This window comes from Prunus mume, linkage group LG7 (genome assembly GCF_029339155.1).
Source record: "Prunus mume cultivar Tortuosa linkage group LG7, ASM2933915v1, whole genome shotgun sequence".
In the NCBI taxonomy this organism is placed as follows: Eukaryota; Viridiplantae; Streptophyta; class Magnoliopsida; order Rosales; family Rosaceae; genus Prunus; species Prunus mume.
Window position 1 is genome coordinate 19,191,826 of NC_142704.1, and position 23,948 is coordinate 19,215,773.

Below are 23,948 nucleotides of genomic sequence, written 5' to 3' on the forward strand. Positions count from 1 at the left end.
ACTCATGTGGTCCAGACCCATCTCAGCCTTAGCCAAGGCCCCATGGACCCAGCTCCCTACCGAAAGCCCAACTAAGGCTAAGCCCGAAACCATGACCTAGCCTACTAGCCGAAGGACCACTCCAACAAAGGCCCCAGGAATTTCTTCTCCCTTTACCAAAAAAAAAAAAAAGGCGGGGGCCGCGGGAGGGAGAATGTCTTGGCCTCCTTGCCGGAGCATTGAAACTAAAGGAAAGCTCATGCCACATGGCCATTCAAAAAAATAAAAATAAAAATGCCAAACGACAAGGGCTTAAAACAAGAAATGGCTTACCCAATTCTCCACTTGCCAAAGCCTAGCTCCCGAAACACAAGGGCCCCGCTCGAAGGACTTGTCAAAAGTCTAGGTACATAGCTACCAACAGTCCTAGAGGCTCACATTGCTTTTATTATACCTTCCAAGTATTGACACAACTTCTAACTTGCCAACTTGGGAGACTAGGGAATGCCCTAGGCTCCCATCGAATCTGGAATGCTCGGTCATGATTACACAAAAACTCACAAGTTCCCAACCCGAAGTTACTTCTTGACCGCGAACTGGGACTACTATTTACACCATAATCAACCAAGCATATCCATTGAAACAATTAGCACCAAGGGCATGCCTTCTTCCATGCCAAGGAAGACACTCTTCAAGGTGCGGACACTTGCCAAGCTCCCACCGCCAAAGCTCACAAACGCCAAACCTAATATCCATGACACGTGTCACCACCGCTGCGACTTGCACAAAGTCCTACATCGAAAATCTACACAAACCTCCCACTTTCACTTCTCTATAAATAGGGCAGTATGCCTAGTAAAAGGGTAACTACTTTCTTACCTTTTTGTTACTCGCTAAAGTTGCTACTTTTAGCTGATTTAAGCATCGAAAAGCCTTCGGCCGGCACCACATCGGTGTCCGAAGCTTAACGACTGCTTCTCCTACTTTGTCTTTTGCAGGCTAGCCCTTATTGAAGGTCCACACATTCTCCATTGGTGAAGACAAACCCATTTTCTCTAAGTTGACCTCTCCGAAAAAGAGCATCAACAACTACAGTCAATATTCTCCGACAGTCATCATGCTCTAGCTAAAGCAATAGTAAAAGTGGATTCCCCGACAAAGTAAAAGCATCCAGTAAAAGCAAAAGTATTCTCTTGCCTCTACAGTAAGTAAAAGCATCCAATGTTGCTGACACTCTTTGATTCGGCTCTTTAAATAGAGTGTTTGGTTTCAATTGTAGGCAGAATGTAACTTAGAATGAAATTTTAGTTTTTCAGTTTCGAAGTTCTCTCAAAAACAACACTTTAAAAAACACTTGTAAGATATGAGTGCTATGCATAAATAAAATCTTCCAATCCAGATTTTTCTGTAAGTCAATGTTTTCAATTACGCATATTTTCATTTATTCTTTACTTTCATTCATGCAGTACGTACTTTCGCATATTTTATTTTCTATGTTTAATTACTATCAATAATGTGTCTCTCTGGTTCTAGACCCCTTATATATATATGCATGAGAAATGGAAGGACTAGTGTCTGCAGGATCAGAGGCTGCAGGATCATATGCCAAATTATCAGCACCTTGTACAGAATTAAGAGTAGCGAGAAGGTGTCACGAGGCGAGAAGTGGAACCCGAATAGAAGTAGACTGTGAGGGCATGGATAATGCCGGAGAAATAGATGCTGGAAGCCTCTTAAAAGGATGACAAGTTTCATCATGGATAACATGCCTAGATATCACCAATTTGCCTGTGAAAGGATTATAACAAATGACACCTTTATAACCTGGTGCATATCCAAGAAAAACACACTTGAGCTATGCGAGGTTGAAGCTTATGCTCAGTATAAGGTCTCAAATATGGATAAATTGCAGTGCCAAACACCTTAACATGTGTGATATCAGGAACCAAGCCAAAAAGTCTATAATAGGGAGACTGAAGATCCAAACCTTTACTAGGCATCCTATTAATCAAATACGCAGCATGAGCAATGGCATGAAACCAAAACTGACTAGGAAGATGAGCAGCAGTCAAAAGAGTAATAGAGGTTTCAATAAGATGTCTATTCTTCCTCTCAGCTAAACCATTTTGCTGAGGAGTGTATGGACAGGATAATTGATGTTCACATGCCCTTAGAAGCCAAATAATCAGAGAACAACCTACTAGTAAACTCCCCTCCCTCATCACTTTGCAAACACTTGACAGAAGCAGCAAACTGAGTAACAAGCATGGCATGAAACCTGAGAAAAGTAGCATAAACTTCTGATTTATTATAAAGTGGTTACAACCACATGTAGCCAGTACACTCATCAACAAAGATCACATAAAACCGAAAGCCATCAATAGATTTCATCCTAGAAGGACCCCACACATCACTATGGATTTTCTGAAATGGAATGGTAACTTTTACATGATCTGTAGGAAAAGGAAGTTTATGCATTTTGCCATGAAGACAATCAGAACACACGAAAAATTGAGAATCATCACAATAGGGAAGTTGAGCAGCTTTGAGCACATACGTCACCACTTCATTAGTTGGATGACCCAACCTGTGATGCCACAAGGAGGATTCAACTTGCTGACCAAGAAATGCAACTGACGGAGACACAGACCGCTGAGAATGTTGTATGGGAGGCGGTCAGCCGAAGATTGCGAGACACCGGTATTGGATAAAGCCCCTGGCTACTCTTGCCTTGGAGCAGAATTTTCTTGGTGAGCTTGTCCTGTATATAAAATCCATAAACATCAAAGATAATATTGTAATTGTTATCTTTACACAGTTTATGCACAGATAAGAGATTAGCCGTGAGATGTGGAACATGAAACACGGATGGAAGAGTTAAAAAAGAAAGCTTAGCAGTTCCTATATGACGGATTTGCAAACCTTCCTCATTGCCAACAGTCACATTCTTAGCAGAATCACAAGCAGCCACATTATTCAGATGATCGAGAGTAGAGACCATGTGATGTGTAGCACCATCGGCTATCTATACTTGATCAGGATTGTAGGTAGTCTGAGCAGTCATTGCAGTCAAGGATGAAGAACTCACAAGCAAAGAATTTAGGGTTTGAGAAGAATTTGGTGAAAATCGTGTAGAGAACAACAACAAAGAACAAGAATAGAGAGAGAAGAGGAGAAATCACGCAGCATAGAAGATAAAGAAGATCAGGATCTAGTCTTGGCTCTGATACCATGATAACAGTATAAGGAAGAAGAATTGAGACTGAAGGAAGAAGATGAGTATTGAAGAAGAACTCCGGGAAGAAGAGAGAATTTGCTTTCTTTGATTTTCAATCGTATTCACAATTACAGAGAGATGTTGCTTTTATATCAGATGTTTAGCTAATAACTAATGCTTAACATACTAACTAATTATAGCTGTGACATGTGAGCCACACGTGACAACACTAACAAACTCTTAGCTAACTATTACTGTTATCAAAACAAAACAGGCTTCCAGAGTGAGTATCAATGCTGGATTGGTTTGAAAGGCTATACTTGTTCAATAGAGCTAAATTTCGGATATGTTGTAGTTGACACCCATTGAAACAAGTTTCATGAAGAATTTTACTGCATCTGAGTACTGAAACATGCTAATCCAAAGCCAAGGAGTTGACCTACGAAAATGAGCAAAAACTAAATTTACATTCAATAATCCTTTCAGCTCATATTTCTTCCAACCAAGGTAAAACTTATAAAAACATAAAAAAGAAGTATAAATCTGTAAATTGTCAATAACTAACTCAAACATTGCGTGATAAATCATATATAAAAATAAACCAAACTATTTTACTTTGAAACTTTTAAGGTTTATGTGAATTTTCTGCTATATTTGAATTTTTTTTTTAATATAGAAACTGATATTTATGAAAGTATGGGTCAAATTTTGGCTTTTTTATTTTTTTTATTTTTAATATTTATAAATTATAAAAAGGTACAAATTTATTTGGATTTGATGTTCTCCTCCCGTTTAGTTTGCAGATATTAAGTATTTTTTTTATTAACAGAGAGGAAGATTCGAACTTAAAATATCTTTCAACATTGAGAAGAAGAATACAACTAGATTTGATATAGATAATTTTTCTTATAGTGTGAGTACTAAGAACGAAAATCGTTTGAACTGCAAAACTTAGAGTCTTTATAGAAAAACTGGAAAGACTGTGCTCCTCTTATACACAACACTTTCTAAAATGATGGAGTAAATTAAAAAGGCAAACAACTTTTTTACCATATCTAATTAACAAAGGAAATCAAGAATGAGTGCAACAAGATAAATCGCAAGATATCACTACTAGTGAAAATGAGATGAACCACATAACACTGCTGTGTTTCTGCTATATAAAATATATCCTAATTATACAATAATATGCCAACTATATAAAATAAGAAATTAAACCCCCTAACTAATTAAAGAAATGAATCTCCTTGATTAATTAGGATAGCTCATGTCAACACTCTTCCTCAAGTTGGTGCATATACCTCACCAATGCCTAACTTGGTAAGTGAGTCATAAAACGCTCTTCCACAGACAGCTTTTGTTAAGACATTCGGTAATTGATCTTATGATTTTACGAAGGTTAGACATATGATTTTGTTCTCAATTTTTTTCTTTGATGAAATGTCTATCCACCTTAACATGTTTGGTTCGATCACGTTGAATTTGATTATGAGCAATATCGATAACTGACTTGTTTCACAATATAACTCCATTGGCTTTTATAGTTTGAAACCCAATTCTATCAAGAGTCTTCTGATCTATAATAATTCACAGACTCTTTGAGCCATTCCTCTATATTCAGCTTCTGCACTAGACCTGGAAACCACATTAAGTGACAAGGTTACCTCCAACAAATGTAAAGTAATTCGATGTAGAGTGTTTATCTATAATAGAACTAGCCCAGTCAACATCTGTATATCCAATAACTTCAAGATTTCCATTCTTGGAGAACATTAGTCCCTTTCCAGGGGATGACTTTAAGTACCTTAAGATCCAATCAATTGCATTCCTATGAGAAACACTGGGAGAATGCATAAATTGATTAACCACACTTACAGTGTGTGCAATATCTGGTCTTATGTGTGCCAAATATATCAACCTTCCAACAAGGTGCTAGTATTGTTCCTTATTGGTAGGCACCCGATCCATGTCTTCACACAACTTGGGATTCATCTCAATGGGTGTGTCAGTAGGCTTGCATCGAAACATTCCTGTTTCAGTGAGTAGATCCATCACATACTTCCTTTGAGACAATATACTAGTTTTTGACCTTACTACTTCAATTCCGAGGAAGTATTTTAGAGCTCCTTCATCTCAAATTCCTGAAATAAATACTTTTGTAGCTTTTGTTGCTCTTCTGTGTCGTTCCTAGTTATGGCCATATCATCCACATAAATAATTAATGTAGTGATTTTTCCTCCTGTTAAGGCCCCAAAATCCAAGGATTAGGCCAAAGTTATTCCTAGCCCAACACGAATAAATTGATCGTGAAAGAAACATAAGAAAAATTGTGGGACGCGCCCATGTAATCAACTGCATTCTTATGAGAAACATTGGGAGAATGCATAAATTGACTAACCACACTTACAACATGTGCAATATCTGGTCTTATGTGTGCCAAATATATCAACCTTCCAACAAGGCGCTAGTATTGTTCCTTATTGGTAGACACACGATCCATGTCTTCACACAACTTGAGATTCATCTCAATGGGTGTGTCCGTAGGCTTGCATCGAAATATTCCTGTTTTAGTGAGTAGATCCATCACATACTTCCTTTGAGACAATATACTAGTTTTTGACCTTACTACTTCAATTCCGAGGAAGTATTTCAGATCTCCTAAGTCTTTCATCTCAAATTCCTGAGATAAATACTTTTGTAGCTTTTGTTGCTCTTCTGTGTCGTTCCCAGTTACGGCCATATCATCCACATAAATAATTAATGTAGTAATTTTTCCTCCTGTTAAGGCCCAAAAATCCAAGGATTAGGCCCAAGTTATTCCTAGCCCAACACGAATAAATTGATCGCGAAAGAAACATAAGAAAAATTGTGGGACGCGCCCATGTAAGCCATGGGCCGTGCGTCATGCCAAGCAAACATGCTCAAAAGAATCAAAATGCATCGGCTTTGTAAATGCACGCTCACCAACTCAATCCGATGCTATTTGGCCCGATCATAACTTCTTGTGGCATGATAAAATTCAAGCACAAGCAGGCTAAATAAACACGCAAGGCCATGTGGAAAACCACTATTTTAATACCCAGCTATGCTACCTGAGGCTTAAGTGGGCCCAACCCATGTAGTTAGCCGGGGCTTGCTGAGAAGATTGTGGTATGGAAGGGAACAAGCAATCATAGGGCCCATGGAGGTTGAGGAATGAAAAGTTTTAAGCTACTTGGGAGCATTAAAACGCAAGCCCGTTCTTCGAGCCCAAACACATGGGTTAGCATGAAAGAAGAGGAAAAATGATCCAATGCCTTAGGAGAATGCCTAGTAATCTGCTATGACACTTAGACAAGCCTACACCAATAAAATGCCTATAATTAAATAAGCTGTTTGCAGCAGCTTGACGAAAACCCATTAAGCACAGGAAATAACATGCTATGTCTCACGTGCTCACGAGCCCAGCCCAGTGACTTGTGAAAATCTGGCATCGTGCTTCATCTTTGTCAGAGTTCCAAGGTGGTCAACAAAGAGCCATGGCAGGGACCAAAGGAAATCCATGAACATAGGAAGAATACCCAGCGGACAAAAGACTCCACCCATCTCCCTTTCCTACTGTAAGCACCATTTTGAAAAATCAAGAAAGAAAGCAAGTGGCGCCTCACCCTCATGGGGAGGTCTAGCCACACAAAATCCTTGGAACCCCAAAGGGCTCCTTATCCAAGCGTATTGGATAGGAGAATTTCACCAAATTAGATCAAGTAGGAAGAAACAACGGAAAAGGGAGAGAAAAGTTAGATGAAATTAGGATTTTTTAGCCTATAAAAGGGAGCTTCTCCTACCCAGCAAAATCATCATCCAGAGCCTGACCAAGCTTTGTCAAGCGACTGGAGTTTACTCAAGCCACCCAATCTACTTCTCTCGTTGTTTTCTTCTTTTCCTAAGATAGAAATCCTCCTAATTTTTCTTCTACCCCATTTTAATTCTGCAAGGAACTCATGCTTTCTTTCTCTCAAATTGCTAAACTTGTGAAAGCTTAGCTCCCATGCCACAAGCTCCTCAAGCCAAGCCATTCATCGATTTGTTGTGTTTGTTTGGTTATTAGTGAAAAGAATCTGAAAGCGGTTTTTCTAAAGTTTTAGCAAACTTTTCAAAAAACTTTTTGGGAGCTTGGTTCTTGAACTCAAACAGGGAATTTTGTTTGTTTTCTTCTCACAGCAGCCCAAGCCCATTCGTCATTCTTTGGAACAAAAAGACCCCTACACCTCCATCACACTTCAAGAACAGGGTATGATCTGAATTACTTTGAGTGTATCCAAAATTCTTCATGGACTTAATAAATCTGCCAAACCTTACCATGAGAGATTGTTTTAACCCATATAATGATTTTTTGAGCTCGCAAACGTGATTTTTCTTGTCAAGGGCTATATTACATCATGGTGATACATCTTCGTCCAAATCTCCATATAAGAAGGCATTTTTAACATCAAGCTGATATATAAAGGTATCTATGTCCTTTACGCTTTCTGAAATCAAATCATCATGATATATTTCATTAGCGTTATCAGTTTTAGAGGGAGATGTTACCTGAATGACTTCCTTAGAAGGTGATTAGTGTAGTACTAGAGCTGAAGGCGGGTTTGGTGCGGGCAAAAGCTCAGAAAATAGTTCAACTTCCTCCTCTAGATTTTGGTAGCATGGAGTCGATTGGTCGTTTTTGTCACATCCTGAGATCGACTCCACTGTAACACGATATTGTCCGCTTTAGGCCCCCTCTCTGCCCTCACGGCTTTGTTTCGGGAATTCACGAGCAACTTCCAAATGGGTCACCCATCCCGGGATTGCTCCGCCTCAAGTCGTTTAACTTCGGAGTTCTCATGACTCCGAAGCTAGTGAGCTCCCAAAAGGCCTCATGTTAGATGGAGGTGGATATGTACATATATGGCACATCACTCCATCTCCGTTGGTCGATGTTAGATGTTACAATCCACCCCCCTTAGGGGCCCGACGTCCTCGTTGGCACACTTGCACCACACATTAGAGTGGCTTTGATACCAAATTGTCACATCTCGGGATCGGCTCCACCGTAACATGATATTGTTTGCTTTGGGCCCTTCTCTCTGCCCTTAAGGTTTTGTTTCTGGGAACTCATGAGCAACTTCCCAGTGGGTCACCTATCTTGGGATTGCTCCAGCACCAACTCGCTTAAGTTGAGTTCCCATGACTTCGAGCCAGTGAGCTCCCAAAAGGCCTCGTGCTAGATGGAGGCGGGCATGTACATATAAGACACATCACCCCCTCTCCTTTGGTCAATGTGGGATGTTACAATTTTCCACTGGCGACATAGGCTCAATGTTCGACAAAAGAGGATAAAATGACCAATCGTTTGGACATAGTGGCTCCGCCTGTGAAGGAATAAAGGGGGACGACCGGTCGCTTTGATGTTGAATTTCTTATGTTGTGAAAAAGTCCAAAAAAGTTGGCGTGTTTGGCTGTAGATTCTCCTTTTGTGCTTTTGAAAAATATCTATTGTATTTTCAGAATACTACATCTATGGTATATACCTTCTGACTTAGAGGGTGATAACATCGATGGCCTTTCGATGAGGGGCATAGCTAATGAAAACACACTTTTGCGAGGATCCAATTTGTTGTGTTTGTGATCATATAAGTGTACGAATACAACACGGCCGAAAATCCGTGGTTCAAGGTTTAAGGCGGTAGGTATTTGGAGATGATGGTGAAGTGTTTGAAGAGGAATTTGGAAATTCAAGATACTGGAGGAACCTATTTATAAGTTAAGCTGCAGAGAGGACGCCCTCACCCAAAAAAGGGCGAGGCATGTTGGCACCAAATAAAAATGCACCAACGACTCCCAATAAATGTCTGTTTTGTCGCTTAGCCACCCCATTTTGTTTGGGAGTATATGGATAAGAGTGTTGATGTATGATTTCATGATCCTATAAGAATTGTTTGAGATCATGATTAAGAAATTCTCTGCTATTGTCAGAAGAAGAACACTTGTATTCGGACATGAAATTGAGTCGCTACCATTTTATGGAATTATCGAAACGTTAAACTGACTCCCCTTTGGTTTGTAGAAGGAAAACATAGGTCATTTGGATGCAGTCATCAATGAAAGTGACAAACCATCAAGCTCTAGCCTGAGTAGCGATTTGAGCATGGCCCCAAACATTAGAATGGATAAGGGAAAACAGAACCAAACTTTTATTTGTACTTGAGGGGAACGAACACAATGACTCTTATCCAATTCACACGTATCACACTAGAAGCTGGAAACATCAAAGGTGAAAAATAATGATGGAAAAAACTTCTTCAGATAACCAAACGAGGCATGCCTAAGACGTTTATGCCATAACTAAACTTTGTCTCTCTGCCTCTCAGAACTAGCTCCACTGGTTGTGAAAGTTTGACTAACCTTGGTCTCACTATTCGGTGCCCAATCCAAATAGTAGAGTTTGCCCCGCCTAGTACCACAACCAATCATTTTCCCCGTGAGGATGTCCTGAAAAACACAATGATTCAGCCAAAATGTTATAGTACACCCCAAAGTAGTAGTAAGTTGTGCAATAGACAACAAGTTATGTTCTAATGAGGGAACAAGCAATATAGAATCCTGATGTACAGAGTTAGATAGAGAGATAAAGAGCCCTCCCCAACCAAATGGGAGGGGGTACTATTAGCATTAGACACTACCAACGGAGTGGTTGATTTGCGACTTAGATGTTGGTTAGGATCAAATGCCATGTGATCCATAGCACCCGGGTCAATAATCCATGTTGGCTTTGGAGAAGATGTATGAAAAGTGAAACCTTTGGTGGTGGCGATGAAACGCAGTCCATAGGTGATTGGTGGGAGTGAGCATGTACGTGAGTCTGTAAGGAAGAAGTGAATCGTAGGGGGTTCTGACATCCCAACGGAAGTAAGATTTGATATGAGTGTGTTTTTGTGGTTAAGGAGCTGATTTGAGAATTTGATTTGAGGAATTTGATGTGTGAATTTGATTTAGGAATTTGATTTGAGAGGTGTGTGTTTAAGGAGTTTGATAAGAGGATTTGATTTTAGAGGTGTAAGATTTGGATTTGAAGAATTTGATTCAGGTTTTGGGTTTGAATTTTAGGGTTTAGAGACAACCTTGGATCAATTGCTCTGATACCATGCTAAAATATGAATATGGTTTGAATACTATAGGTTTAATGTATTCTTCTCTATAAAGAGGTATATATAGGAAATAGATAGAGTAAACAATTGTGAGAATATCTCCTAATTATACAAGAATATATCAATTATATAAAATGAGAAAGTACATCCTTGATTAATTAGGATAGCTCACTTCAACAATTTCCTCCCCCTTCCCCTCCCCCCCCTCCTCCTCACCCATTCTTTGTGTTTTTGTTGTTCTTTGAGTCTCCTCTCGGGCATTTAGTGTCCCCATTTTTGGTTGAGAAGCGGGTGGCGTGTTGAGCTTACCTTGCTTGTTTAGGAGGCTTTATGCCTCCTATCTGATTAGATCCCTCATATCTCCACCATTCTATTCCTCTCGGAGTTATCCTTTGGTCTTCGTCTTTTATTTGCTAATCTAATTGTCTACAATTTGGTGAAGTTGCGATTTCTTGAGTTGTTGATGGTCAACACCTTCGATCCGGCTTCACCACATGGATACAACTGTTAGAATTTGGTATTTTGTTTGCTGGTTTTAGTGCACGATTCACGAAACCAATAGAACCAGATATATGCAGCGTATGCAGGAGGAAAACTTCGAGAGAATGAGAAGGCTTTTGTCTATATATCTTATATTGCATCAGAGCCAAAAAAACACAATATAAGCATGACACAAGCTGCCAAAAACAAATCCTAAAAACTAGGATACAAGGACTCATCTCCAGCCATTCAAGGTCATTGGAGGCTACGATTCTTACACCTAGGATAGAAATTATTCTGACATAAAGGACTAAGACAGCTAAGAATGACAGCTGTAGAGTTTCCCAAAATAGTAGGAAAACTAGCCGTTGGTAATAACCTATAACGGCTACTACTATAAACGGAAAGTTCTTTAGCTCCTTTGATTTCTTCATCCTCTTCACTATCAATCTGCAGGATTAACATATGCAAAGCTTGATTCAAAACTAGTATGCAGCTTAACTCTCAACAGCCTCTCCTAAGTTGCTTACTGGTTTAACTCCAAGCTTCAACCTCAAATAATTGAATGGATCTTTGGCGACTTTTGTAAAAATATACATCACTGTTCTTCTATTCTACTGCTTTATACTGCGAATTTTATATCAATCACCTTCTTGTAAAGCTTCCCTTATGAAATGATACCTTCGGTTTATGTGCCTTATTTTTGATGGAAAACAGGATTTTTGACAATTGATATTGCTGACATGTTGTCACAAAACAATGGTGTTGCATCAGGTTGCATTCACCAAAATCATCAACACAAACCTTAGCGAGATAGCGGTGTTGCCTCATTTTAAGCGTATTAAGCTTCTCTGATTGACAATGCAAGCTGTGTTTTGTATGAAGCCCATGAAAGACTCCACTACCAAAGCGAATGCATATCGGATGTGCTTCTCATCATCTTCATTGCCCATTGTCAGTCACAAGCCAGCGAGCGACATTATTATCCCTTGTAAATTCAATGCCATAGTGAGTGCCGAATGATATGTAAGAACCCTTTTGCAATTCCATGTGCTTCTTTGTGGGGTGTGCATGAATCTTGATAACGTGCTGCAAACATTATATCGAGGCTGGTTGCGATCAGATACAATAAGCCAACAATTTTCTAAACAAACCTTCATCAGTAAATCACTTCCATCAACTTTCTTTAATCTTTCACGGTGGGTAGAGGAATTATTCTTCTTACAATCCTGGACCAAATTCTAGCAAGGACTTTGCATACTTGATGATAATGCATTTTTGTTGAACTCCCATTCAGATGATGAGGGAGTCACAGATTTCACACTTTGCATGTCCTTACTCAACGACAACATTACTAGAGCAACTATATCATCAACACATATAGAGACAATGATCAATTTTCCTTCTGGATTCATATACTTTGTTGTTATAATTGACTAGTTAGATAGGTGTCTATTTCACATGCGAGCTTTGGGAGCACGCTTCAAACCATAGAGGGTCTTCTTTAATTTATAGACCTTATGACTTGCTGTTTTCCCTTCAAACCCCTCTGGTTGCTCAGTATAAACCTCCTCCTCAAGTACTCCATTCAAGAAGGCTGACTTAACATCTAATTGAAACAACTTCCAACCCTTTTGTGCTGCAAGTGCAATCAAAGTTCTGATTGTATCTAACCTTGCCGGGGCAAAGGTTTCATTATAATCAATACAGGTTTTTGGCATACCCTTTAGCCTAGCCTAGCCTTGTGTTTTGACTTTCCCATCAAGATTCAGCTTGGTTTTGAACACCCATTTGACTCCTAGACTGGTTTATCTATAGGCCTTTCCACTAGCTCCCAAGTTCCATTCTTTTCAATAGTTTCTATCTTAGCATCCATTGCTTCCTTCCATGCTTTGTCTTCAACAGCTTCATAGTAAGTTTCAGGTTCAATGATGGTCATGTGACATCTTGCATAAATGTCCTCCAAACTTCTCAGCTTCACTGGTGTATTGCTTGGAGTTGACCCTTGCTGGTTGCATTGCCATTTCTCTCAGAGACATGTTCATCATCTGAGATTAATTGATTCAGATTTGGTGAATCAATCTGTGAGTTTCATGAGAGGCTGCTTCTGTTTTAGCTATCTCAGAATTTCCATTTTCAAAGATGAGAGGCACAGAGACAGTTTCATCTTGCTTGCTTTCCCAATTCCAGGATTTGTTCTCATCAAAAAAAACACTTCTAGAGAGTATAATCTTCTCAGTTTGAAGATTATAGACCCTGTAACCCTTCTCACAGCTGCCATAACCCATAAAAATTCCTTTGCTTGCTTTGTCATCAAACTTCTGTCTAAGGTTTGATGGAATGTATTTAACATATACTTCAAACACTCTTAGGTGTTTTGCACAGTTTCCTTCTGTAGAAGCTTCAAATGGAGTTTATGCAGCCAGTGAAGTATAGCACATTTTGCGGATACAATGTTACCAACTACTTACTAAAACTTTCTGAGATTTTCTTCAGTCATCATTGATCTTGCCATTTCACAGATGGTTCTGTTTCTTCTCTCAGCAACCCCATTTTGCTGAGGTGAGTAGGCAATAGTCAGTTGCCTCTCCATGCCAAGATCACTGCAAAACTCAAGGAATTCATGTGAAGTGTACTCTCCACCTCTGTCACTTCTTAGTTTCTTTAAGTTGAATCCACTTTGTAGCTCAACAAATGCTTTGAACTTTTTGAACACACTTATCACACTTGACTTGTTTCTGAGAAAATATACCCAACACATTCTTGAATAGTCATCAATGAATGTGATGAAGTATCTATTTCCTCCAATGGACTCATTTTGCATTGGACCACATACATCCGTGTGTATCAACTCAAGTGGATGCTTAGCTCTCCAAGACTTCTCATTTTCAAATGGTTCTCTGTGGCTTTTACCATACACACAGCCTTCACATACTCCTTCTTTTTCTGAGAAATCAGGTAAGCCTAGCACCATTTGTGTTTGCTGCATTTTTTTCATGCTTGCAAAGTTCAAATGCCCCAATCTCCTATGCCAAACCCATGGATCTACTTGTACTGCTGCTTTCATTCCCATTGAGCAGATAGATTCCATAGACAATGGAAAGCATCTATTTCCAGCCATTGCTACTTTGGCAACAACATTATCAAGGCTGCTATCATCACATATTAATGCATAGTTTCCTCCAAATAGAATGTAGTACCCATGCTCCATCATTTGTCCTACACTCAACAAATTCTCATCCAGACCAGGGACTAACAGCACCTTATTTATATATCTTCTCCCTTTTCTTGTCTCAACTACTAGTGTCCCTTTTCCTGTGGCTTGAACAAGGTCACCAGTGCCCATTTTCACTTTGCAGGTCACTGACCTATCAAGATTGATCAACAAGGACTCTTGAGAGGTCATGTGATTGCTGCAAGCACTGTCGACAAACCACACAGACTTGCTTGATGCAATTGAGCTTGCATGACAAGCATAGAACATTGTTCCTGTGGTTACTTCTTCCTCTTTTGCACAGTTTGCAACTTGTTTACCACTTTCACAGTCCTTAGTTAAATGACCAAATCGACTGCACTTTCCACACTTGGGTTTTCCCTTATATCTGCATATACCAAAATGGTATTTCTGACACACTTGGCACTGTGGTTTCACACCACCTTGACTACTACTCCCTTGCTTGTTTTGTGAATTGAAGCTGCTGTTCCAATTCCCTCCAGAGCCATTATTGTTGTTAAAATTTCCACCTTGAGACCAATTTGAGCCTTTTTTGTTTTGTCCTTGCCATTTTTGATTTTGCTTTCCCTGAGAACTTTTGTTAGCTCCAGAAGCTTGATCATTTCCAACTCTGAGACTGCTAAAAGCTTTCTCAGTTCCTGCCAATTTGTCCCTTTCATCATGCAAATCCTCTCTCTTATCATAAACCTTGACAGATGCAAGAATTTCTTCAACTCTAATAGTGTCAAGATCTCTGGTTTCTTCAATGATTGACACTATGGACTTGTACCTCCTACTTAGACTCATCAACAATTTTTGGACAATCCTTTTCTCTGTTACATCTTCTCCTAGAGATTTCAGGTTGTTTACAGTTTCAAAAAATCGAGCCAAGTAGTCATCCAAAGATTCAACATCATTCATTCTCAAATATTCAAAATCAGGCTCTAATAGCTTGTAATTTCACAGCTCTTACCTTTTTATCTCCTCTGAACTCTCTTCTTAGAATTTCCCAAGCACCTTTTTGCAGTCTTCTCATTTCTGATGCGAGGAAAGAGTTCATCTGTCAGTGCTCCTTGAATAAGACTCAAAGCCTTGGCATTTTTGATCTTATCTTCTCTGGAGATAGTAGGTGCTTCCACTGGGATTTGCTCAGCCTCACTCTCTTCATCTCCAGTGCCTTCAGAGCCTGCTTCCTGCTCAATAATCGGCTGTGGTTGTATTCCAATCTCCACTGCATCCCATAAATCATATGCTATGAGGATAGTCTCCATTTTTACTGACCAAAAATCATAGTTTGAGCCGTTGAACTGTGGAGTTCGTAAATCTCCACCTGCAGAACTTGAACCCACCATTTTGATGTGAGTCTCAGTGAACCACACAATAAAAGAGCAACCTTTATCCCTTATAGAGATTTCAGGAAAACCCCCTTTCTCACAGCTCACGCCCCTTCTCTGAAATCAGACCAGAAGCTCTGATACCATGTTAGAATTTGGTATTTTGTTTGCTGGTTTTAGTGCCTGATTCACAGAAACCAATAGAACCAGTATATGCAACGTATGCAGAGGAGAGAAAACTCAGAGAGAATGAGAATGCTTTTTGTCTGTATTTCTTATATTGCATCAGAGCCAAAAAAACACAATATAAGCATGACACAAGCTGCCAAAAACAAATCCTAAAAACTAGGATACAAGGACTCATCTCCAGCCATTCAAGGTCATTGGAGGCTACGATTCTTACACCTAGGATAGAAATTGTTACAGCATAAAGGACTAAGACAGCTAAGAATGAACAGCTGTAGAGTTTCCCAAAATAGTAGGAAAACTAGCCGTTGGTAATAACCTATAACGGCTACTACTATAAATGGAAAGTTCTTCAGCTCCTTTGATTTCTTCATCCTCTTCACTATCAATCTGCAGAATTAACATCTGCAGCTTGATTCAAAACTAGTATGCAGCTTAACTCTCAACAACAACAGCCAACCCAAAACGCAATCTATCGCGTGCCCCTTGGAAGGTGTGTAGAGCCGCGGCAACGCTCCGGCTGGGGTCTGCACCACCTCCTTCCTGCTCCTTGGTTCTTATTCTTGTGCCTTTGGACTGCTTTAAGAGTTACTGGTTTTTGTGGTAGATCTGTGGTGTGGTTCTATTTTTTCTGTAACTTTTTTGGTTTCAATTTGTTGTTGTGCGGTGCTTTATTGCATTTAGGTGTGAAATTTTCTTTGGTTTATCTGTTGATATCTCCATCTGGGACAATCTCGTTGTTCTTGTTCATGTAATGTCACAGATTAGTTTGTTTCCTTTGAGCTTCCTTACTCGGTTGCTCTGGCTTTTGTATGTCCTAGCCTTCCCATGTGTTTCTATCGAAGATTTGATCTTCCTGACCAAAAAAAGAAGAAGATTGAACCACATAACGCAAATTTTTAATTAAAATTTTCTATTTCCATACTTTCTCCACTTATTTTTCTTACAACACACACCTTTAGGGGTACAGGAACCTTAATCTAGGTATAGAGCTCCAGTTTAGATAACCTGGGTGTTGGAATGGCGACTAATGGAGTCATTTTCCTTGTCACAACCCCAAACCTCTCTGAAAGATCAAGATTTGTTCCATAGGGCAACCTCCACTCAAACGAATGCAAGAACAAGCCAGCACATAAATTAGCGTCCTCTCTGCCAAGGGCAGCCCTGCACATATTCTTCTGCCAGACCCAAATGGAAGATACTCAAACCTATTGCCCTTGTAATCAAACTTGCTTTGGTCGTTTAGGAATCTCTTGGGCCTAAATTCCAGGGACTGTCCCAGACACTTGGGTCTCTTTGATTGGCCCAGATGTTCAGATAAACACTTGAACCATTGGGTATGTTGTAGCCTCCAACGGTGGTAGATTGAGTCGGCAAACGTGGAACTAGCAGGGGCAGCGCTGGGTGCAATCTGAAGGTCTCCTTGATGACAGCATCTAAGTAATGTAATTTGGGCAAATGAAACTCTTCAACCAAGGTGTTCAACCCCACAATCTCTGTTAGTTCTTCTTGAACTTTTCTCAATTCATCTGGATTTTGCATCAGTTCAGTCATCACCCATTCCACTGTTGTTGTGGTGGTGTCAGTTCCTCCCACCATAACGTCCTATATATTAAACAATTTAGAGCAACTCAATATATAGGAGTGCACATATACATTATGTAGCCAATACTAGATAATCAAACTTTTTTTTATTAACCAGGGAACAGGATGCGAATTTCACACCTCTTCTTATTTTGGAAATCACTAATTGGTTAGTCACTCTGAAAAAGTTTGATCTTGTTGAATGTATATATAATTCAAATTTACAGTCAAACAATATAACGTACTTTAATAGTGTATATCAAATTTACAGTCTCACAATATAAGATGCTTTAAGTAGATTGAATGTATATAGTTCCTAGCTTGACAAGATAAGTTAAAATAAGGTCTGGTCTTATATAGGCCCCTATGTCTCCTTTGATAATAGAGGCCCATACAACAACTGTTTTTTTAACTGAAATAGTAATAATCGACACAATTTTGAAATAACTCAAATTCAAACTGAAATGCCCTGTAAAATATAAAAGGTCATAATACTCCTACATATTTACATTGCTTGCCATTAGACTTCAAATAACTCCTTCATTTCTAATTAATACTTCCTGATTTATAGCATATCAATTACTCCTTTTTTTTTATTGGGCATTCCCTCTAATCCTGAAAATTTATAATAAAAAATCCTTAAAATTTCTACTAATAAAAAATCCCTCAAATTTCAACCAAAAAAGTACAATAAATCAGATCTTACACTTGTTGAGTTAGATCCTAGTCATTGAGTTTTATTTATTAAAAAAAAAAGGGTTTTATTCAGAGGAAAATAAAGAAATGAGTTGTAGGTGAGAAAAAATGAATTTGAAGGGATTTAACTAAATATACTATTAAAATAACATTTTTGTAAACCTGGAAGCACGAACTGAGTTATGGATCTTCTCTACCAAAAGAAGAAAAAGAAATGGATCTTGTCTCCACCAAAAAAAGAAAAAAATCTATGGATCTTGTACACGTACCGTGAGCAAGGCCAAGAGTTCTTGCATTGTAAGCGGTGTTGCACTATCTTTATTATGCTCCAAGAGGAACTGCAACAAGTCCTTCCTTCCATGTTTTTGTTCAAGCCCCTCATTTTCGGCTGGAGGCATACTCATCTGGATTTCGATGGCAGAAGTGAAGATCTTTTCAGTGACAGAAATAGCCTTCTGTTGTTGCCTCCTAATCCCTTGTATATCAAACCTGGCAAGCACAGGAAAAAAGTCTGAAACGTTCGGCTTTGCAAGCAACCCCATAATTTCTGTCACCACCTTCCGAAACTCAATCCCAATATCAGTTGCTCCCTTCTCTTCCTGCAGCGTCCCTCCCCATATCATGCGCTTGAGTGTGTTGATGCTGGTCAAAAATGCCACCTCCCCCAAATCAACTGCGCTGCCAGCTTTGCCATGAATATAATTCAGAGACTTGTGAACCTCTTCTTTCCTCAGAGCATAGCAAGCATCAATGTTGGCATTGCTCAGCATGTGGCTCACGAACACCTTGCGCAACCGCCTCCAATCCGGCCCATACGTTCCAAACGCTATGTCGATGCCACCGTATGATGCAACCTGTGCAGCAACAGTAGCATCACGGTTGGAAAATATGGTGTCGTGGTCACGAACCACTTGTTTGACAAGAGTTGGTGATGTGATCACAAAGCATAGTTTGCTACCAAGTTTTAGCTTGTAAATAGGGCCGTAGGTTTTTGCCAACTTTGTGAAGTCGTGGTGAAGGTTGGGGCCTAGAAAGGGAAGGTACCCTAGCAGGGGAACGCCACAAGGGCCTGGTGGCATTGGAGGGTTGGTTTCCTTGACTTTTTCCAAGGCAACAGGAACCAGAAGAGAGTAAACAGTAGGGCTAAATGGGTGAGAAAGATGAAGACTGCTTCATCTTTCTCAATGCTAGCAACAACATCCCAAAATGGTGACCACATTGTCTTCAACATTTTAATTGGTTTTTTCTAAATGAAAGGTCCCAACACACACACACACACATATAGGAACTTTTTGTTTTTATTTTCAACTCCACCGGATAAAATAATGGTTAAAAATTTCAGATAAGTGCTGTATATCAGACAGAAATGGTTTTAATGATTCAGATAAGACTTTCTAGGAAAAGATGAATAATAATCACAAGTGCCAAATAGTTATGGTCAATATCTGAAAGTTTGGTGGAGGTTAGCTAGATCGGCTACATAAATATTTCTGGCATTATTTGTATATTTTTATTTATTTATTTATTAAAATTAGGACCATTATTCGATTTATGGCGGTGTGTTGATTCTTTGAACTGCAGATAAATCTGTTTCTTTATAGCGAGGCCACATTTACGATTGCCACGTGCCTATAGCAGCCCAACTGACAAGATCGATATGAAATGATATGCCTACATAATCTGAATATTCTTAACATCAACAAATTCGAGTGTTTTATCTTGACTTTTGTGCCTAGTTCCGGATATACATGTGCTCATTTATCATTGGGATCAATAATTCTTTGGTATGTGTAGAAGCTCATAGGCCTTGAGGCTTTCCATTACCAATGCTATACATGAATTTTCGAGAGAGGAAATAAAATTTGAATTAGTTCTCGATGTTAGACGGTCAAGTTGCTAATCTTAATTATTGATCAAGTTCATATAAACCGTAGTTTAAGTACAACTTCAATCATCAAAAGGATTAACATCTTTAAATATTGTAGGCTACTCATAGAGTGCTGGCTCCGATAGCCTTGGAGTTGGGATGAGAACCAGAGGTATCTTCCTCTTCATCACAATCCCAAACTTCTCTGAAAGATCCAGCTCATCCCCCTGTGGCAATTTCCAGTCAAAGGAATGCAAGAGTGTAGCAAGTGTATACACCATCATCCTCTCAGCCATTGCTGTCCCAACACATATTCTTCTGCCTGACCCGAATGGTAAATAGTTGAAGTCACGTCCACTATAGTCCCATTTGCCATGCAAGAACCTGTCTGGATCAAAATCCAATGGGTTTTCCCAGTTAGAAGGGTCCCTATGAATAGCCCATGCATTAACAAGAACCCTAGAACCCTTTGGAATGGTGTAGCCTCCCAATGTGCATGTTTCACTTGGGCAGTGAGGGATTAAAAGTGGCAGGACTGGGTGCAGGCGTAGAGTTTCTTTCACTACAGCTTGTAAGTATGGTAATTTGGAAATATGAGTTTCTTGTACAATGTTGCCTTTGCCAACTACATCGTCCAATTCTTGCTTGGCTTTTCCCATCACCACTGGTTTGTTCATGGTTTCAGCAAATGCAAACTCAGCTGTGTTGGAGGATGTGTCAGTCCCACCAAGCATCATATCCTGCCCTCAATCATATTGTTAAACATCATGTTAATGTGATAGTTTGTTTACAATTCACATGAAACAAGAGAAAGATATATATGCTTACACTCCACAAGGCACATTATTATTTTGCTAATCTTTTTGGTACCCTAAGATTTCAGGAGATTGTGAATTGAACTCAATGATCACATTAATTTGTCTAAAATTTGGTACCGTAAGATTCTCTTATCCTAAAATTTGTTATGGACACATCCTAATTCTAGTACCCTAAAATTTGTTATGGACACTCAATTACTCATTGTACCATTATTGTGTTTTTAAACTATACCTTCCCCCCATTGTTGTCGCACTTAAAGGAAGCTTGGATTTATTATAAAAGTTGCTCACTACACCAAGTCATTTTCAAAATATTCCAACTATAATCCTTAAAAATTATATTTTATTTCTTTGATACTTCAAAGGAAAAACTAATAATTATCCCAAAATAATGTTTTCAAATCCCAATTGAATACCCCCTAAAACTACTACAAATCAAAGCCAAAAAAAAAAATGACAACATAATATTTTTCTCAAAAAGTTAAGTTAATCTGGATGAGAAATTGGGAAAACTAACAATCATAAGTTTGGGCGAGTATGCTGCCAATCATTTTTTACCTCTTATCATAGTGTGTGGTTCTGGAGGAGCATGCATGCAAAAAGGAAGTTTGAGCTTGATGCAAATGGCCAAAATATCTTATGCTTTATATGATTATCAATCAAATAAAAAGTTATTTTATGTATCAATCCTTATATCTCCTTCCACATGAGAAATTATAGAATAGTACCGTATCACCACGTCAGCTTATAATACTCCTAATTAAAATTTTCCATGTATCAATTTTAAAAACAATTAAAACTTTATTTTATAGTTGGACATAAAACCCAACTATAACCCTTTGATATTAAATGGAGGCCTCCTACGGGTAATTGTTTCAAGTTGAACGTGGATGGGGCCACTGACATGGAGACGGGAGCTAGGGGAGCTGGTGCCATCGTCCGTGACTCTCATGGAAATCTGGTTGGGGCTCTAGCTATGCGGGCACCAAGTCGGATCTCTGTACTAGCAACAGAGGTGTATGCTCTTAAAGTTGGAATCTCTTTTGCGTTGGATGTGTCTCTACCGCCTCTGGAGATTGAATCTGATTCCTTGCAGGCAGTTTCTATGGTCAACAGTGAGGAGGAATGCCTTAACTGCTGAGGAAGTCAGGTGGATGGGTCACGGCGTATACAGTCGGTCAGCGTCTCGCTGTTCGACATGTTCCTGCGTAAGCGAACAAGGCTGCCCATCGCATTGCCGCTGATCTCGCGATCAAAGTCGCTCTGGTTGGATGTGGGTCCTTTGTGGCTTATGGATGCTGTTTATGATGATTGGCACGAGCCTACTGTCGTTTGATTTAATATCTTCATGTGTAGTCGGGCATATGTGGCACTCTTTTTCCTCCCCTGAAGTTTTTCCCATCGGGTTTTCTTTAGGGAGGTTTTAATGAGGCCATACTACCCATGCCGACATTCCTTTGTCATGTTGATTAATTGAATGAAGTCTTTCCTTTCAAAAAAAAAAAAGATATGTTGCATGTGCTTCCATGGGTTCCAGAGACCTTTCAGTTGTGTGTGAGAGAGAGAGAGAGAGAGAGAGAGAGAGAGAGAGAGAGCATGGTAAGGGGTTGGGTCGGGTGTAGGGCTGGAATCAGGGGATTCCAATTCCATTCCAAAAAAAAAAATTCGGAATGAAAATTCTTTTCCAATTCCATTTCAAAAAATTGAATTTCATCCATTCCAATTCAGGCTTCAGATTTTGGAATTATAGGAAAATTTCGGAACTCACATATTTTGGAATATTTTTGGAAAGTTTTGAAAACTCATTGAAAATTTTAAACATGCCTGATGATTCATTATGTTAAAATTTTCCCAAAATTGAAAAATCATACGGAAAAACTCAAAAAACTATTATATAATATCACTTATATGTTGTTATCCATTACGAAATAGTTCATCTAGGTCTATTTGATCATCAAGTCATATAAATTCAATATCTAGTAGTTCACATACCATGAGCAGAGCTTTGAGGTGAGTCATGGTTAGAGGCGTCTTGGAATCTCCTCCCTCCTCTTTCAATTTCAACAAAAAAGTCAAAAAACCTTGACTCTCTTTCGCGCCTTCCTCCTCCATCTTCAGCCGTCGATCAATCATCTGCTCAAATATCCCATCAAACCTCCGGACCAGCCCCTCCATCTGCTTCTTTATACCCTGCAAATCGAACTGACCCAAACCCGGAAAAAAATCCGAAACATTTGGCCGACCTATGAGCCCTGTTATCTCCGACACCACTTTCCGAAACTCCGCCCCAGGCCCGGCCCTCTCTTCCCGTCCTCCGCCGCGATGCAGCCGCCACATATCATGTTAGAGATGACGTTAAGCGACGTCAGGAAGATCTGCTCGCCCACGTTTACGGGCGACCCGGCCCGACCGTACAAGTACCTGACCGTCTTTCGGACCTGGTTTTGGCGGATCGATTGGAACCAGTCCAGCGCGGCGCCGCCGAGCATCTTCAGGATGGAGACCTTTCTCAGCATCCGCCACTCCGGCCTGTGCGGGGTCCACACGACGTCGGCCCCTCCGTAGAAGGCGATCCGGGCAGCTACGGGGACGTCACGGTTGGCGAAGGTAACGTCACGGTCTTTGAGGACCTCGCGGGCGGAGGAAGGGGGGAGTTGATGACGACGCAGGTCATGGCGCCGAGGCGGAGCTTGAAGATTGGGCCATAGGTGTGGGCCAGGCGGGCGAAGTAGGAGTGGAGTTCTGGGTCGAGAGAGAGAAGGTTACCGAGTAAGGGCATGCCCAATGGGCCTGGGGGCAAAGGTGGGATTTTGTTACGGGACTTTTTCATGCACAGCCATGCACACCAGGTGCTTGCGAAAATGGCTGAGAGAGTGTAGAGAAGAAGCCAACTCTCATAATTTCTGGTACTAGTTTTGAACCAATTCATGGTAAGCTTCAAATTGGGATTTGAGTTTTGTGTGAAGAAATAAAGGGAGAAGGGGGGAAGGACTCAGTGTGTTGCTAGTGAATATCCAGCGTACGATTAACTCAGTGGGGGCTACCAATGCGGTGGTTTTAATTTAGACCACATATTTTTGCATGCAAGTTGAACCTAAAGCACGGTTGCAAATTGCAATGCAATCAACTACCTCTTTATTTAGTAATAATTTTTTGTTGATTAAAAGAAAACCACATGATTTAAGGAAATTGGCAAGATAGTGATTAACTTTTCCATTAATCCTTGCTCAATTATTTTATATATTTGTCGTGGCATCATTTTTCCTATTTTATGTATCTGTAGCCCCTCATTTTGATGGGACTTTCCCACATACTTGGTGTTGAAGAATACACGAGTCCCACATTGGAAACTTAAGAAAATAGAAAGTCCGTATAATAAATGGTTATTTCCAATAACACAAGACTTTTTG

The 23,948-nt window shown here is 39.7% G+C and overlaps 2 protein-coding genes and 1 pseudogene across 2 annotated transcripts; all 3 read right to left on the reverse strand.

The window, feature by feature from the left end:
- Positions 1-15,030: 15,030 nt before the first annotated feature.
- Positions 15,031-15,405, reverse strand: LOC148915667 (uncharacterized). The gene has a single exon (XM_089041974.1). The coding sequence runs from the start codon at positions 15,403-15,405 to the stop codon at positions 15,031-15,033; it is 375 nt and encodes a 124-aa protein (XP_088898100.1).
- Positions 15,406-16,497: 1,092 nt separating this feature from the next.
- Positions 16,498-18,932, reverse strand: LOC103337302 (labd-13Z-ene-9,15,16-triol synthase, chloroplastic pseudogene; annotated as a pseudogene).
- Positions 18,933-19,733: 801 nt separating this feature from the next.
- Positions 19,734-23,678, reverse strand: LOC103344194 (flavonoid 3'-monooxygenase CYP75B137-like). Its single transcript, XM_089042025.1, has 2 exons — positions 22,531-23,678; positions 19,734-20,460 (listed from the first exon to the last, which is right to left on the reverse strand). Exons 1-2 carry the CDS (start codon positions 22,873-22,875, stop codon positions 19,840-19,842), a joined length of 966 nt encoding a protein of 321 aa, XP_088898151.1. The 5' UTR covers positions 22,876-23,678; the 3' UTR covers positions 19,734-19,839.
- Between the last annotated feature and the right edge of the window lie 270 nt (positions 23,679-23,948).

Bases quoted from the DNA above. Each gene is read 5' to 3' on its own strand.
- LOC103344194 (XM_089042025.1), bottom strand. From the start codon at position 22,875: ATGTGGCGGCTGCATCGCGGCGGAGGACGGGAAGAGAGGGCCGGGCCT. The intron at 20,461-22,530 runs GTATGTGAACTA...GATTGAGGGCAG, and splicing joins ACCTCAAAGCTCTGCTCATG to GATATGATGCTTGGTGGGAC.
- LOC148915667 (XM_089041974.1), bottom strand. From the start codon at position 15,405: ATGGTGGGTTCAAGTTCTGCAGGTGGAGATTTACGAACTCCACAGTTC.